The sequence below is a fragment of the Camarhynchus parvulus genome, chromosome 1, assembly GCF_901933205.1.
Source record: "Camarhynchus parvulus chromosome 1, STF_HiC, whole genome shotgun sequence".
In the NCBI taxonomy this organism is placed as follows: domain Eukaryota; kingdom Metazoa; phylum Chordata; class Aves; order Passeriformes; family Thraupidae; genus Camarhynchus; species Camarhynchus parvulus.
The window spans coordinates 87,115,509-87,132,577 of record NC_044571.1 but is presented as its reverse complement, the minus strand read 5'-3'; the positions used below and the strand labels follow the sequence as shown (position 1 = coordinate 87,132,577).

Here is a 17,069-nt window from a genome sequence, read left to right as displayed (position 1 = left end):
AGTATTTCTCCTCAGGAAGAAAGTGGCCTAAGTGTCTTTTGGAAATTATCTTTCTGTGTGGGCAAGAGAAGGGTCATGGGCAAACACTCAGAAAGCAGTAAGGGGCCAGGACTGGACAGATAAAAATTTCCCTGCAGGTGTTCAGCAGGCCCTCCCCCCAGATTTGTTTTTCTGAGATGTCTATCAGCCTCTTAATACACTGGTGCCCATTTATTTATCCTTTCAACTACAAGTAGTTTTATATCTTTGCAAGCAGAAATAGGTCTGGATGCCTCTCAGACTTTCAGGCCCAAATTCAGAGACATTCAACACCCACAAGTAAACAGAGTTTTCAGGAGAGCTCAGCTCCATTTTAACACTACTGTAAGCAAAATTAAGGCCTTAGCATTTCACAGATCTTGTAATAGCTAATGGTGTTCCTCAGGCAGCAGAGAAAGCAGCAGAAGCACCTGCTTTGGATGCTCCATGAAGGAATACTTACTCCTGGGAAGATCCTGCTTGGCCTGGCAATGGTCCTTGCCAAAACTGCAAGAGAACAACACATAGGCAGAAGTCACCACTCTTAGGACAGAGATGAAAAGGAAGGCTTGCTCTTTTCTGAGGAAACAAACTGCAAGCTCACAGACCTTTAAAGATGTGAATGAGTTCTCTCTTCTTTTTACATTCCTGGATTCATTCTTGTGGAGATGCTGACTGCTCTTTTATTTTCATTCTACACACTGCTACTCATGATACGCAAAAAACTGACGTGAAAGTGATCTTTAATGTTAAATATTATGCATGCAACTTGTGCCTCTGTCTCCAAAGCTTTTATGATGCTCACTCTCTTGGAAGGACCATTTTTCCCAGGAAAGTTCCACGGGAGTTATTTTGGCAGAAATCAATGCTCAGCAAATGCTCACTAGGCCCAACTCATAGGTACAGAGATGCTGACAGACCTTTCTCTATTAAGGATTTTATGTAAGGGCCATCTGATCAAAGTGCTGAGAAAAAGATTGGGAAATATAAACTTGAGAAATGGTCAGGATGGCCCAAACAGATTTATTCCAAAAAGATGCTGGACTAAGAAAGTGACATGAAAATCCAAAGGGACTGATTGTTCTCTCCCTTGTATCATTTAAAAAATATACACAGTGAAACTCTATTGTTTTACACCAGTGTGAGCAAAGAATTGGACAAAACTGTTGAAGCCACATGACAGATTTATTCTACAGAGACAATGCCTTTTGGCCCATTCTGTCTCAGTTCTCAGGATTTTCCTGAGCAAGTCCCAACATCCTTTCAAACAGTCAAGTGTCTTCTCAAAACTCCACCAAGTCACTGATCCACTCACCCCAGAAACAGCAGGGTAGGCTGGTCGTGGGAGACCAGGCAAGCCCATTTTACTATGGAAGGAAGTTGCAGAGATAATCTGGGCAGATGACATTGTAGCCATACTCTGCATGGCTTTATCTTTAGCTGCCTGATCCTATGAGCAAGAACAGAAACAGAAAAAACAGGATTATTATAATGATTAACTAGTTGCCAGTTCTAATGGTCTATAAACAGAATTCTCATCAGTTTCTCTGTCAGGAACAAGCATCTCTGAAATTCTGGGCAGTAAACTCACCAATAACTGTCCTAAGAACTCTTTAAAGCTGTAAGGCTGTGACTCATTACTATAGCTTCAGATGTGAATAATCATGCTTTCTGAAATGCTGGTTTAAAGACTCAGAAGCATTTATCCTTTCTGTCTGAGGGCTTTTAACCACACAGCTGAAAAGTTTTATTGTGGAAAGTACATCCCTAGCTGACTCTTGTGTTTTAATAATTGGTAACAATATTCAATGGGAAAGATTCTTGATTACAAAAAAAAATAACCTGTGAGGCAAAGGTCACAAAAAGAGATCATCATCATCACTGCAGAAATGACTACCTCAATTTGGGACTGCATTAGTCTCAGGCAGAGTTTATCATTTTATCCCTATCTTCAGGGGAACTTGAAACCTTCATAATCTCCAGGGCACATATGCAGGGATATTCCTCTTTGTATCTTAACAGGACTGTAGATTTACACACATTCTTACAGGCAATGACAGTGCCACAATTAGTGGGTCTGAGTTATGCATAAAACAAACAAACAGCATTGTTCATTTCTTCTTTTCTTCAAGGTATAAATAGGCAAACAGAAGCACTTATATTCTGCCTTCCCTCCTACATCCCCTACAATAATCTTCATCCTTTAAACCCTTTAAACATTCCACATTTATCTGTGGTATTATAATTACCACAGAAAACTCACAGATTAATTCATAGCTTGAAGAAACTGCTGAAAGAGGTACAACAACCCTTGCTGTCTTCTTCAGGAATTCTCACTTCCCACATGCATTCACTGAACTGCAGTAAGTTCTCACCCTTGGGCCTCCATTCTTTCTAACCCCTCCAACCTATCTAAGGTTCTCTAAAGTTCAAAGCCCAAATATCCTAATGTGTCTAACAAAAAAAAAAAAAAAAAGTGGAGGAGGCATCCTTAAAAATCTCAATAATAAATGTTAATGTTCAAGAGGAATGATCTCTAGAAATGGGCAAAACTTATACCTTTTTTAGAGCATTTGTGACTTCAGTTAGTACCATTCAAGTACCATTCAAGTGAATGGAAGGGAAACATTTTAAATGCTGAGAAAGTTCCTAATATTCTCCAAAGCTATGGGAAATGTTTTCAGAATCCAGTCTAAATTATGCCTTAGGGAATAATTGAAGGATTACCTACATTTTTCAAGGAAAATTATTATTTTCTGTTTTTTTCTTAATATATAAGGACTATTTCCCATGTGACATTGCAGAGAAGAATTTCTTTCCTTCCCTTATTTTCTCATTGGAAAAATTGTATTTGTCTATCTCAGTTTATGGGGAAGATGCATTTACTTGTGGAGATATTAAAAGTTAAAAGAAAATGTAAAATAATTAGGGAAGGAGAGTATTTTACCTATTAACCTTTGCTGTGTTTTTGTTTTGTTTAAATGCTTGACAGACTGCTGAAAGGAGCATGTTTTTAGAAAAGACACCTTTCTGTTTCAGCTCTATACTCATTTCAAATGTTTTCCAATATAAAAAGAAAAAAAAAAGGAAAAAAGATAAAAAACTTTCATAAACACGATAAAAACAACAAAAACTTTGACCAAACATTTGCAATGTTTGTATTTTCTTTTCTTATTCTTAAAACACATAATAATTATGATGGTGATTATGATGATAATACCATCATATCACCATGATTTCCTAATTTTTTTCTTCGTGCAGATGATATCTATTAGCCACCCAGGGCATGGAAAAACTACTGACTTTTGGGAACAGAGTTTTCTTCAAGTTTTACCCTATTTCCCCACTGTATCTTTTACAGACACAGTGGACATTTAAAAAACACTGCAGTTTGTCTGGAGGTGGAATTACTGCAGTCACTACTCTGAAAAGTCATCATGTAGCTGCTCTGTTCACTAGGATATAAACACAAAATCATGCACTTGCTATGGAAAATGAGCAGTGATAGGAGAGCACAGAGCTGTCAGCAGGACCTTGGAGGAAGGGCAGCAGCTTCTGTGATTTCATTTCCCTGCTCTATGGAAATGGCCAGCGAAAGCAAAGTAAATGAGTTGAATCAGTGCTCCCGACCTGCCACTGCAGGTGGAAAGGAACAGCCTGGTCCTGGGGAAGGGTTCTCTGCAGGCAGCTGGGCAGAGCTCACAGCATGGCCTGGGTGTGTAAAGGGACAGCAGCCAATGGCTCCATGGAGCTCCCCGAGACACCTTCGTTCCCCGAGAACAAAACCGGCCAGCTCCTGTAAGCTAAGTGGGAACAGGCTCGGCTGACTGGCTTTTCAATCATGCCCAGCCCCAGAGCTGTGTCACACAAGGAACAGAATCAAGGTTACAGATGTAAGCAGCAGTGAGGCTTTTAACACCCTGGGCAGTTGTTGTTTCCTGCTCGCTCTAACCTGCCTCTCCAGCAGGCCTCCACCTGAACTCACCACTTAACAGCACCACAGGTTTCAAGCTGAGGCAGCCCTACCTGGGTGCACTGAATTAGATAGTTGTAATTTGTGCCTCCTTCTCTTTATCAGAGCAGCTGGTAACACAACAGGCTAATAAAAGACACAGCACAGCTTGCTAAAATGGGGCTGGGATGTGGAGGGGTGCTGTCATGGCTTAGAGACAATCCCTGATTGCAACAGAGCTGCATGCATGTCAGCCCTGGGCAGCTGAGTGCCAGCAGCTCACACACAGGATACTCCATTTGCCCTGGTGCCCAGTGAGGAGCTGCCCAGGCAGCCAAGAGGAAGCACATGCTAACATCCATCCCTCAGCAGTCAGGGCTGGGCTGTCACCGTTATTGTCACCTGAAGCATGGAAAACCAGGAAAGCAAACTCTCTTCCTTCCACATTACTTAGGGCCATACCAAACAGAAAGGTCAGCATTCACCTTCCTTCTCTGGCTGTCTCAGTGAAATATAACAAGGCTCAGACCTCACATCCTGCTCAGCAAGCCCTTTCTGGATAGCTCACATTTTAACAGGGGACAGACACCCTCTTCTGCAATTGTCACATACAAACTTGACCTTCTCAACATTTCTGGCAATTCAGTCTGAGCACATAAACCATTTCCCCACATCAAATCCGAGTGGAAATAAATGTCAAGAGGTTCATTAGGGTGATCTTGGAGCTTTTCCTATGGAAAGGAAAACACAGCTTTTCTCAAACAAGTATTCAACCATTTTCTCTTTCTCGTTAGCACCGGCCTCTTCACATCAGGTCTGAATTAATCAAGGAGCAAAGTCTATTCAGTTGGCACCATTTTACCTGAGAAGATGCCAGCTGGCTTTATTGCTTCCTCTCAGTGGACAACTGCACATCACCACCCCTAGCAGAGGTGGAGCTGGTGCTCTGATAACTCTAAGGCCACCTTTTCCCAAGGCCACCACAACACCAGCGACTGCTTAGTTGTCAGCATTTGTAACCATAAACAATTCCTGCTCAGGTAAACACTCTCTGCACACTCCTAAGTCTAAGGGTCTTTCAGATATGAATGACAACAGCATAAACTGGAGGTAGAAATAAGACACATGAAATTTAAAAAGTTATTGTTTCTTTATTCTTTAAATAGAATTGCTCCAGACGTCACAGAGCTTCAACAATAATGAATGTTTGCACAACATTTCCTGGGAAGAACCTTTTCCTCTCCAGCCTACTACAGGTCAGTGATTAATCTCTCAGGTTTTTCTAAGGCTATTCAAAGAGGGAGTAGCTGACTCGGGAGAGCTTGTGATATGCTATGGGATATCCATCATACCTTGAGCTTGGCTTGGATCTCTCTAGCTTTCCGCCTTGCCAGCACCTGGATGTGACTAGATACCTGCATTGAAAGACAAAATTCCATGTTCATTCCAGAGGAATACTTGGCAGCCTCTTGTAGAATTAGGCAGTTATTTAGGGTTGGGGGTAGGAGGGATTGGGGGTAGCAAGGAACTGCTTTTCTGGATATAACTCCAGTGCCATGAAATGGGGTGGAGGGCCTGCAAAGATGGGCCATCTAAGGCAGGTCCAGGCTGCTCAGTGCTTTGTCCAGCATAGCCTGGATATTCATGCCGAAATTACAAAGATTCCTTTTCCATCTTGTGTGCCAGGTATTTTCAAAATCATCATTGCTGACTTGTCTGCTTGGGCTAAACAAGAAATCTTCATGCAGAGAACCACTGGTGCTCCCTGAAACACTCATTAGTAGGCCAAGCAAATAAAATCATACTATTTAACAGCAGAAAAATTTGTGGGTCACAATATGATTGGCAGACATGAGCATTACAAACCTCCTGTAACATGCCTGAGCTGACTCTTCCTGCCATTCTTATTAACCAGCTCAGCACAACAACCTCCTTCCAGCAAAGTCAGAAACTGCCAACAAGCAAACAGCAAGAAATTTGCTCTCATTAGCCCTCGTCATCTCTAGAGGTCCAAAGAAGCTAATCCTTCCAGGGAAAACTGTACCTTACCTGTTTCCTTGTGCGTGTTTTCCCTGTTCTCAGCTTAATATAGCGGGCAATCAACTCATTTCGGCCTGGAACAGAGAAATAATGCAAATCCAAGTTTAGAAAGCAGTGACCCCAGCAAAAAAAGATAGATAATTCTATCATATATCAACAGAGATCTGCAGCAGGATGACTCTGTCACACTCTTTTCTTACTTAGAAAGGAACTTATTAGTGCACAAGGTAGAGGTCTGAGTTTTAGCAGCAGACTCCTATAACATCCCCATAGACAAACTGACAAAGTTTGGGCTAGATAGCTGGACAAGGTGGCTTGGTGAAAATTGGCTGAATGGATGGATGAGGTCCCAGCTGACAATGAGCTGACAGCAAGGCAGCAGTGCATCCTTTATGGCAAATCCCAGTTGCCAACAGGTCAAGGGAAGTGATCCTTCAGCTCCACTCAGCACAGCTGAGGCAACATGTGGAGTACTGAGTCCAGTCCTGGCCTCCTCAGCATGAGAAAGGTGTGAACACACTGGAGCAAGTCCAGCAAAAAGTCAGCAAAAATTGTTAAGAGACTGGAGCATCTGTCCTATGAATAGAGCCTGAGAGAACTGGGTCTGTTCAGCCTGGAGAAGACTCAGGGGCAGTTTTTAATCATCAATAATAATAATAAAATAAATACCTGATGGAAGGCAATAAAGGGAAAAAGGGAGCCACCCTCCTCTCAACAGTGCCAAGAGATAGAATGAGAAACAACTGATACAAATTAACACAGGAAATTCTGTCTAAAAACAATTAAAAAAAAAAAAGAAAAACCCAGTCTTTTTTACTCTAAAGGTGGTTAAACATTGGCACAGGCTGCCCAGAGAGGCTGTAGTCTCCATCCCTGGAGGGTAGTAACAACCTACTGGACACTGCTTGAGCAGCAGGGCCAGACTAGGCAGTCTGAAGATCCCTTCCCACCAAAAGGAGCCTGTCACTCTGTATAACTGAGTGCAAGAAAATAAACAACAATGGGGAAGCACATGGAAACAGCTACACAGAATTTATCAGTGTGATATGATACAGTGAATTACAAGTGCTTTCAGGCTCCTGCAGGCAGACTATCCAGCTTTATTACTCTGGCTCCCAGTGTATCACATCTAAACAGTCACACAGATTTTATTGTCTTTCTGGAGATGAAGGAATTAAGAGCAGAAACAGAAAGGCAGAAGTTACACATCTCAACTCAAGGCTGGTTCAAAGCAGAAAGTGCGACAGAGAAAGAGCAGGCGCTGCAAAACAAAACATTTGTGGTGACCACAGTAGTATCAAGATAGTACTGCAATAAAAACCTGGGAGTAGGAGCTGCAAGGCTGTGAGACATCTTGATATGGCTGCAAGTGTTTGCAGAATGAAGCAGGAATGAACCAGGAAACAAAGCCACAGCTCTTGTGAAGTTTTTTTATAACAAAATTATAAAACACAGTATTGTCTGTGGAAAGTCTGTGGGCAAAGAATTTGTATATTAGGACATCACCGACATGCAAAGACAAGCAGTGAAATCAGTATTAAACTGTCAGTATTAACTATTCCAGTAGTTAAATATTCCATTAAAAAGCAGTAACTTTTTTCTATTTTAAACTCTTATTTCTCTCAATCCTGAAATAAAGTGTATGCAAGGAAAGACTGCTGAAATTGACCACTCAAGCCTTTAGGGAAGGACTGGCAAAGCCCTTAATTCCATCTGCTCCTGAAACAGAGCAATGCAAATGTCCATGACTGCAGTTAGGCCAGGTTCATGAAACACAACCAATGCACACATAGGAATGGGAAAGCATTTTACATACACAGATCCTAATCTTTCCCTAATAGTGTCATTGTAGCAACTCCCCTTATTCCCCTGGGAGAAGAAACAGGTCTGTAGCTGAGAAATCCACTCCAGCTCCTGTAAACACAAATTAGGAACTGTGTCTGTGCCAGAAACACAATGCCCTGCCATGTAAGCACTGACCTCTTCAGTTCCCACAGTTCCTGCTCAAGCACAGTGACATGCCCATGAGTGTTTGGTGGGAGCAGATGCTGTTCAGCCACATTCCACCTGGCTGCTCTTCCAACCCACATAAACCATTTTCACAAAGCTGAGACCAATTATAGCAACACACATCCACACCACCTTCCTCCCGTGCCAACAATAACATTTATGGCTTCTCAAAGCTTCCATCTGTTTAGACATGGATCCAAGCTGAAAGGTAAGAAACAACTGAAGTGATACTTCTCAGACAGATGCCAACATAAGAAATTTCAGAAGGACTGTTTGACACACATCAGAAATGGGAAATGTGCTGAACAAAACAAGGCAATCAAACCCCATTATCTATAAAGAAAGAAGAAGGGAATTTTTGTTTCAACAAGAGGATCCTTTGAGAGGCAAGGTGAATGAGTTAATGGAAAACAGAGGAAAAACTAGCCTTGAGAAGAAGTGGATGTGGAGAATTTGAGGCAAACTTCTAAAGGGCATGTATCAGGCTACACTGAAAATTTAAACAGATGGGAACTCTCCAGACACTGGCTCAGTTATGGGTGATCCTTGCAAAACTAATTTCAATGGATTCTCAACCAGATACAATAAATTTTATGGAGCGAATTCATATGTATAGTGTGTCAAGTAAAGAAATTATGGAGGCTGAACAGTCTGACAGAACATTATTCTGCTGTAGCAGTAAGGGGCTGCAGGGTAATTGGTATGAGAGGATGCCATGAACAGCTCTGTGCCAGTTGTAGTGAATTCCAGCCACCACCAAACTGGATGAAAATAACAATCAATCCATCAAATCCTCAACCAGAGAAGCACAAGCTACCTTTGCTCAAATGTATTTTGGAAAGGGCAAGAGCCAGTAGGGACAGGAGACACATGAGGAGACACAAGAGGAACCACAAGAGGAGACATGAGAATGGACAGGAGAAATACAAAATACATAAAAAGATGAATATAGAGAAAAGGAGACATGGTAGGGGACACTCCTAGGGATGTGGCTGGAAAAGTCATCTTGGAAAAAGTTGCTCCATGACAGAAGAACACTTCAAGGCAACTGCAGCACCCACGCCAGAGCAGAGACAACCCTGAAAGGACTGCAGCCCACTGAAAACCCATACAGAGATGACAAGCAGCTAGAAACAAGAAGCACCAGAACGGAAACAAAACAAAACAAAAAAAAGCAGGAATTGGCAGAAGGAGACCTTTACACAGTGATGCCAATCTCCTGCGTCACCCAGCACCTCATCAAAGGAATTAAGAGGGACTGAGTGTTAGAGAGAACAAAAGAAGGGAAACAGAGTAGGAAGCAGGGAGGAGAGACAATAAACTGTAGTCAGGCCTGGAAACTGGGAGGTATTTCCATAAGTGTGCATTTAACTGTTTGTCTTTGACAACAGCAGCAGCAAAAATTGCAAAGTCCTCTCAGGCCATGTACTTCACCAAAAAAGACTAGTGGGAGGGGAAATTGTTGTACAAATTGCAGATATTAGATACCAGTACAGAAATTCTCTAGAAAGAAATTCTACACAGAGAGCATTTAACTGTGGATCATCAAAATTTCCAGTTTTAGAATTCACTTCCCACTTGCTAATATCTCTCATATAGTCTTCATATTTCATATTCCAGAAGTGTGTCCTTACAGTCAGGTTAAAACAGAAAAGTGGCAGGTTATATTAAGGTAATAAAGATACCGGTAGCACAAAAAAAAAAAAAAAAAAAAAGGAAAAAAGAAAAAAACGTCCAAACAAAAAACCACCACCAAACAAACAGATCACTCTACAAAGACATTCATCACAGGGATTACTAAATATAGAACTACGTAAATTGCTAAGACCAGTAAACTGCAGCATGGCAGTATTAAATTACCATGAATCAAAACTACAAGAGAAGCAGGTCCTAAATGTCTTTTGTGCTTCTTATTAGTAGTTAGATTAGTAGTTAGCAGGTGTTATGTGGCTGGAGCCTGTATGCTCACAGGCTTTGGAAGGCACCTTCTTTGTTTCACAACCCCGGCTGCAGGGTCAGCAAAGACCAGCACTCCTCACTTGGCTGGAACAGGCAGAGCTGTCATAAACTGTCAGATGGTTCATTTTTTAGAGCCATGCAAAGTGTCCCTCAGTAATCTGATCATATGTTGTGTTCTTAGAATAACTCCCGCTGAGGTCTGCCATGGTCACCAGAACCTGCCAACAGTTGTGACTCCTCTGTCAAAACCGCGCATTGGGTTTCACAGAGCTCCAGCCAACATTCCAACCGTGGCACAGCACCTCTATCCTCCACAGAGCCTTCCCCTGGGAAGCATGGCACCAAAAAAAAAGCAGTCAAGAGATACTGCCTTACAGAACATTCTTTACCTCTCATTCTTAACAGATAAATTTCCAAGGGCAGCAATTTGGCTCCCATTCCATCTTACACTGAATTGCAAAATTTTGCACTGAATAGTTATGCAAGAAGGAATTGCTAAGAGAAGCGAATAAGGAGGCTTTTGGATTCTCCATTCTACACTTATGCACCTTTGAATATAACTGCAGAGAAGTGTCTTCCTGTAAGAAAGAGGGATAATCGAAGGGAATTCCCATCACCATAGAAAGCATTTTCCAGTCCTACTTCAAAGCTTCATGCTAACTCTCTGTTAGCAAAGGTATATTAATTTTTCTGCCTCTTGTAAGCAGTATCTCTTTAGGACTTACACTTCCTCACACACCTGTTGCCGAAGAAAGTGAGATCAAAGAATTCAGTGATCGAAATCCTTTTAGTGGGAAATGTCATGTTTCATGGAACTGGCATGTTTCTTGGCAGATTCAGTATCTTTCTGTACCCAAAGCAAACACTTACAACTACCTGTAAGTAGTTCTATAAGAGAAGCAACTCTCCAGCTGTATCCAGTGAAAGGTTTATCAAACCAAGGTCAAGAAAGCCATCTCAACTTTCATTTCAATCTCTTTGTGTCACTTACTGATATCTCCTGGGACATGACTATCTCCTTGAACTTACTTAATTAACAGTTGGTTACAATCAGCATAAACATAATGAACTGTGTGCATCAGACAAATAAATCTAGACAAAAGAGGGAAGGTAAGGACACCTCATCTGTCCACAAATGTCAGCGTTTCTCTGTGCATACAAAGCAAAACTAACTGCCAACCAAGTCTTACCAGACAGACACTTTTTAGACAAAAGCAGTGTGGTTGCATGACCATACAGGACTAACGGCCACTGGGGTCTGCCCCATCCATAGCTCCCTCCACAGCCTTACTTCCCATCTCTCATTCCACTGTTTCCTCCTCCCAGCTATGCTAAATGTCTTCGTGGACATCAGCTGTGCCAGAAATAGGTCTACATGTGTCAGAAACCACATTTTTGTCTTTTTGATGGTTATCAAGATGCACAGACATCCAACTTTTACTAATATAATAAAGTTTTAATGCCACTTTTATTAAGACTTACTTTTCATCATAAACCATGTTTTTTCACCAGAGCCTGGGTGAGAAGATTTTGTTTGGTTCCTCTACTCAGGAGGCAATAATGGAACTTAATACACCACTATGACCATCACACAGTGATCATTTCCCATGACCATGGAAAACCATATTGCATTTTATGGCACTGACCCATTCTATGAAGACATCTTTGACCCCACCAGAGCAGAACTTCAGTGATCAATAGTCAGGTTCAAGTTTCCATAGCAGGGTTACACACACCAATGAGTTTTATATTCAGCTGGAAGAAGAAAATTTCCTCACTCTGATAATTTATTCCCTGCTTGAATTTTCTCAGGATGAAACTTCCACGCAAAGATTCTCTGAGCTCATGCACTCCCTACAGTAAGGGGATTTTGAGATAAAGAATCAAAGAAGGATAGGCCAATATTTCTGAACAACATCAAAACAGCCAAAGCCTGAAAATACAACGTTGAAGTGATTAACACCATCACAGTCAGCTCTTCCCCAAAATACCAGTTTTCATCATTTGACCGTGCAAGTTCTGAGCTCCTTCCTCTTCTGAAATGACAAATTCAAAGCTTTATTTGCTGGGCAGAATGTACCAGTCAAGCCCCTCACATGGCAGTCGGGTGATTCATCTGTCCGAGGTCATAAAACTCAGCTGTCTCATTTACTAACTGGTCTAAACACTGAAATCCTCTCTTGTGTAAAAGGCTTTCCACTGGAAAGGTGTTTACCCCTCTCCCTTGCCACTGCACAACCTAAATTCACAGCCAGAAACACGAACAATGCTACCATCATTTAGAAACTGCTGTTTCTTGATGGTCAGTTTAAGATGCTTTACACAAGGTATATGGCTGGGGGGATAATAATTACAGACCCTGCAGTTTTGGGGAAGCCTCTTACTGGTTCCAAACAAGTACTGGAGATAAATGAAGTCAGTCACCACGAGTGTAGTTAGAACAAAGTGAAGAGGTTTCCCTCTCCTTAGCTGTCATTCCTCCTCCTGCAACATTCCATCAACTCCTGTATGCAGCTCTACCAACTAAATTGATGGGAAAAGGGGAGGGGAGACAGGGGAGGGAAGACTGACATGCACCACTTTAATTACCAATAGTGAAAAAAATAAAACTCCCCATCCTCATATGGATTTTGTTGGTTTTGATTTGTTTTTCCCCCTCATCAGCCGGTTTTTGAACGGATTGGTGAACTAGTTCACTTTGTGATCACATTAACCACGGCAGTGGCACAGCAAAGAGAACAGAAGAAGAATCGGTGCAGAACCTCTTAAACCAGTTTTGCCACCAGAGAAACTGTAGCCTGGAACTGTACTCCACCTAACCCTCACACACAAAGAGGCTGGTAAGAAAATGGGCAAGGCACTTCCTGTGTTTGCATCATTTGTCTAAAGGCTAAACAGCGTTAAACAGCCTTGTAATTACTGCCCCAAGGGCATGCGGCGTTATTCCTTGTAAAGGCGAGCGTTTTCTAAGGTACAACAATGTACACAGGCAGAAGTCCCTCCCCATCAGCCTAATGGGAAGCTGCAGGCAATGCAGCTCTTCACCACACCTCAGTCTTTAATAGTGCTTTTCAGTGCATAAATTGAATGTCCTCATCAGCTGTGTTTTCCCACATTATCGCCTGAGGCCACAGAAATGTAAGTTAATCCATCCAATAAGTGCTCTTCCATATACACGTTAAGGGCTGCAAAAGGAGCAGAGCTGGGACTTGTTCTGGTACTTCCCAGGGTTAAGACTGATAAGAACCCTACAGAAAGTGTTTAGATTCAGTTTGGCTGGGAAATCCCACAATTACACCAAAGCAGCTGCATATATAAGTCCTTCATATGCCAGAGAGTGTATCAGGTAACACCTGAAAGAGCCAATAACAATCCTACATGGAAAGGCATGTCGAACCAACAGATTTCAGTCTCTTGGGACACCTGAGAATGACCTTATTGAGGCACTAAGACACTTTACTCACCAAGGCCCCGGTTTAGAGAAACTTGACTGTTGAGGGTAACACTGAAACCCATCCTTAACTGTAACAGCATTTTCCAGTTACCATCAGTCCAAGTTCTACATTACAGACCTGGACATCTGCTAAATTCTTCCTTAGATCAATAAACATCTGCTCATTTTGGTATCTTCTAATAACTGTGGGGCATCTGAAAGCAATTCTCCGTGATGTTGCCTTAAGAGATAGCAAAAACTTAAGCCTTTCTACTGATTTTGTGGTCAGCTGCCCTTGCCAGCAGCAAGAGTACAGAGTTTCTGGCGGATTTCTGCCCCACGTGCTCATCTTGTGCATGTTCCCACATGACAGGCTGGTCAAGCCTGGTCAAACCCAGATGAGTGCTGATCAAGCACTCAAAGCTTCAACTACAACAGAGACTGGAGCTAAAAGAGGTCTGTGAGATCTGTGCAGCCACTTGCTGCACGACCATGCAGTTCTCAGGGCAGCTGCTCTGGTCTGGCTCAGTCCTGTGAGGAACCATGACTGCTTTACTTAGCAAGGAGAGCAAAAGAACCCAGAGACTGTTCTTGCATTATATAAATAAATGAATACTAATTTTTTAAGTGGAATGGCTGCCGCCACTCAACTTTAGTTCATAGCATCATGATTTATAGTGCATCCATTGCTTGTGATCACTTTAAGCCATTAACTTACAGAATTAGCAGAAACAAATGCCTGGACGTTCCTGAAAAATGTGGTTGCCTTTCCCCTTCCCTCCCTCTCACCAGACTGTTCCATGGGTGAGCTCAACTCTAATCTGGCAGAAATCTGTCCAGCTCATTTTGCCAACCTAGTTTGCTATCAGTTTAGCAATCTAACATGTATCTAACAAGGAGTCTACTAGAAACTGATATTTGCCTGAAGAACAGGAGCACAAAACTGGAAGCAGAGCAAGGAAACAAGACTAGCAACTCCCTCTGTTCTTCTGCTGTGAACTGTAAGGTCATCTCACCATTTTTGAAGGAAATATACTCTTGGTCTCAACACAACAGTTCTACACCATCCCAACATAATCAAGAATTGTTGTTAAAGATGTCACACTCTGTAACAGATGAAAAGAGAATGTGAACAGAAAAACCTAGCAGAAAAACAGATTAAATAATTGCATAGTCACCCAGGGACTGGTCTGGGTAATAGCTGAATTCTGCCAAGATCATGAAAATTCCTTACAATGGCTTGTGATATTCCCTGTTCCTTCCCACCCTGCTCTCTTTCTTCTAATACCAGCACAATTCTGTTCCAGATTCTTTAAGTATCTGTTCCCTGAGTTTACAGTGTAAATCTGATAGATAACTGAGCAACCATGATTCAGGCAGGAGAGCAGGAACATGAGGACAACAAAACTATTTAAGCTGCAGAGATACCTAAAAATGCACATGGATCCAGAAGGGAATTTGCACAAATCTACATGCTTCAGCTACCTTATATATGAAAACTTCTATATCTAGATTTGTCAAATCACTTTCCCACAACTTTAGCCATAAAGGATCAGACTAGAAATGAACATCACAAGTACAGCTGGTTTGCCTCTGGGCCCAGGAGCAGATGAAATTATTTTTGAAGGTCTTTCCCAGCACCATTTTCTATCATTCTACAACCAAAGCCGATGATGCCGCGTTTATATGCAGGAACGCTCCTAATCCCCAGTCAGGGTTGAAAGCAGCACTGAACTGAGTGCCACACGTGCTGCTGTGTGTTTCCCTGCAACACTGCCATGCTTAGAAACCTGCCTGAGTCTGCAGCCCTTGCAGTCAGCAGCCTGGGCACTGCTATTGGGTTACCTCAGCAAGCATTGGTTACACTCCTTGTACTCCTGCCCACAGACTCCTGGAAAAGCGTTTGCAACTATTGTACAAATCAAACCCAAGAGGAAAGAGGTGCGATTCTAAAGGCGTTTTACATGAAAAGTGTCATTTCCTGATCAAGAAGCCAGAGACAGAGGAAGACTCTGGCTGTTTATGTGCATGGAGTGAGACTGAGAACGTGAAAGAGTACCCAGAAGAAGGGTCACAAGTTCAAGGTGACAGCCATGAGCAACAGCTGCTGGCTATGCACCCTTCAGCAGCAGGTGTACCCAGGCCCCAGAGGTTTCAGTCAGCTCTGCCAGTGACCAACAGATTTACAAGACCATCTGTCTGGGCACAAACTGCACACAGCCTTCCCAGCTTTGCTGCCCAGATCTTCACCACACACAGACAATACAGGGCTTGTTATGGATTAGCTAATGAGCAACTGTTTAGACCAATAGACAGCCCTAGTTCTCCTGTGCTCATTATCTGGATCCTACATGAATGAGAACACTGCTTGTTCTTTTGGCTGTAAAACTGGCTTTTTCTGAACAAGCAGCTTCCCTTCACTTGGGGTGCTAGAAAATGGAAAAGTAATGTTGTCTCACACTGGTTTTGCTTAAGGAATGCCTCTGAAAGAGACTTTAAAAGAAAGTTCACCTGATAGGTTTTTCATACTTGCACTGAAGAGTTCCTTTTTTCCTAGGCCAGGGGTCCACACAATCTGCATATTGATATTATCAGCTCCGTCCATGTATATGCACACCCTTTCTTGAGAAATGCTGTCATCCTTCTCTAGTCAATGTTTGGCTAATTGACAGAAGACAAACTCTGAGAAAGCACTCCTGGAATTTACCTAGAAGTCTGCTTTTTTTGTTTCAGACCTAAGGAAGGGCTCCTGCGTCAATCACTTAAATAAACATGCTCATGTCACAAAACCACAGGTAGTATGAATCACAATACTAACAATTTACAAAAAAATGCAGACATTTACAGAGTAAAGCCACCTAATGCCCACTGTTCTCTTGTTTCCTGTGTAAAACAACAGCACTTCCCATCTGGAATCCTCCTCTCATTCACAGATACACATGTGCACATGCAGACACACCATTCTCTGGGACTAGTTCTACAAATACAATCCTTATAGTTTAGTCTGATACAATTTTAAAAGCCCCAAACAACAGCACTTCCACTGTAGCCTTTCATAGGAGAGAGATCCCTCAGCACTGAACACCATGTTGTCCTGAAGCCTTTGCTGATATCCATCCTATATTCTCTCTTTCTCCCCCATTAATCCTAGTCATGCTCACATGTTCCACATAAAATCCTTCTCCCTCCTAAATGTTAACACCCTTCAAATATTTTTAGACTGTTATTATGTGTCCCCCCACCCTCCACCTTTCAGTCATCACTTAGCCAAGCTATGTATATTTAGCTACTTTAATCTTTCCTCCTAAATCAGTCCCTTCAACCCCCAGAGCTCAATGTTAAGTCTGGTATGCTTGCTCTTCTCAGAACTCACTCCATGTTTTTGAGATCTTTCTGGTAACGTGTTTGCAGAAACCTGTCCAGAAGATAGCTTTACATGCACTGCTTTTAAAGAGAGAAGAAACCCAAGTCACTGGGCACTATTAACTTTCATTTTCCATATCTGGTTTTTGTTCCCAGATTTTCAATTCTATCTGAATTTTTAAAGTATTAATGAATATTTGGTTCATTAATAAGAGTAAGAGCAATAATTTGTTAATTAATAAAAGTAAGAGTAACAATTAATTATTTGGTTAAGACCAAAGTAAGTAAAACCAA

The 17,069-nt window shown here is 41.9% G+C and overlaps 1 protein-coding gene across 1 annotated transcript in view; it reads right to left on the bottom strand.

The window, feature by feature from the left end:
- TEAD4 (TEA domain transcription factor 4) overlaps positions 1–17,069 on the bottom strand; it is a 51,793-nt gene that overhangs the window by 14,820 nt on the left and 19,904 nt on the right. Inside the window, exons 4-7 of the mRNA XM_030949768.1 lie at positions 6,020–6,084; positions 5,323–5,385; positions 1,334–1,468; positions 482–525 (exon numbers count right to left, since the gene is read on the bottom strand). Of these exons, the coding sequence (XP_030805628.1) occupies positions 482–525; positions 1,334–1,468; positions 5,323–5,385; positions 6,020–6,084 (307 nt within the window). The remainder of the gene's footprint in view (positions 1–481; positions 526–1,333; positions 1,469–5,322; positions 5,386–6,019; positions 6,085–17,069) is intronic.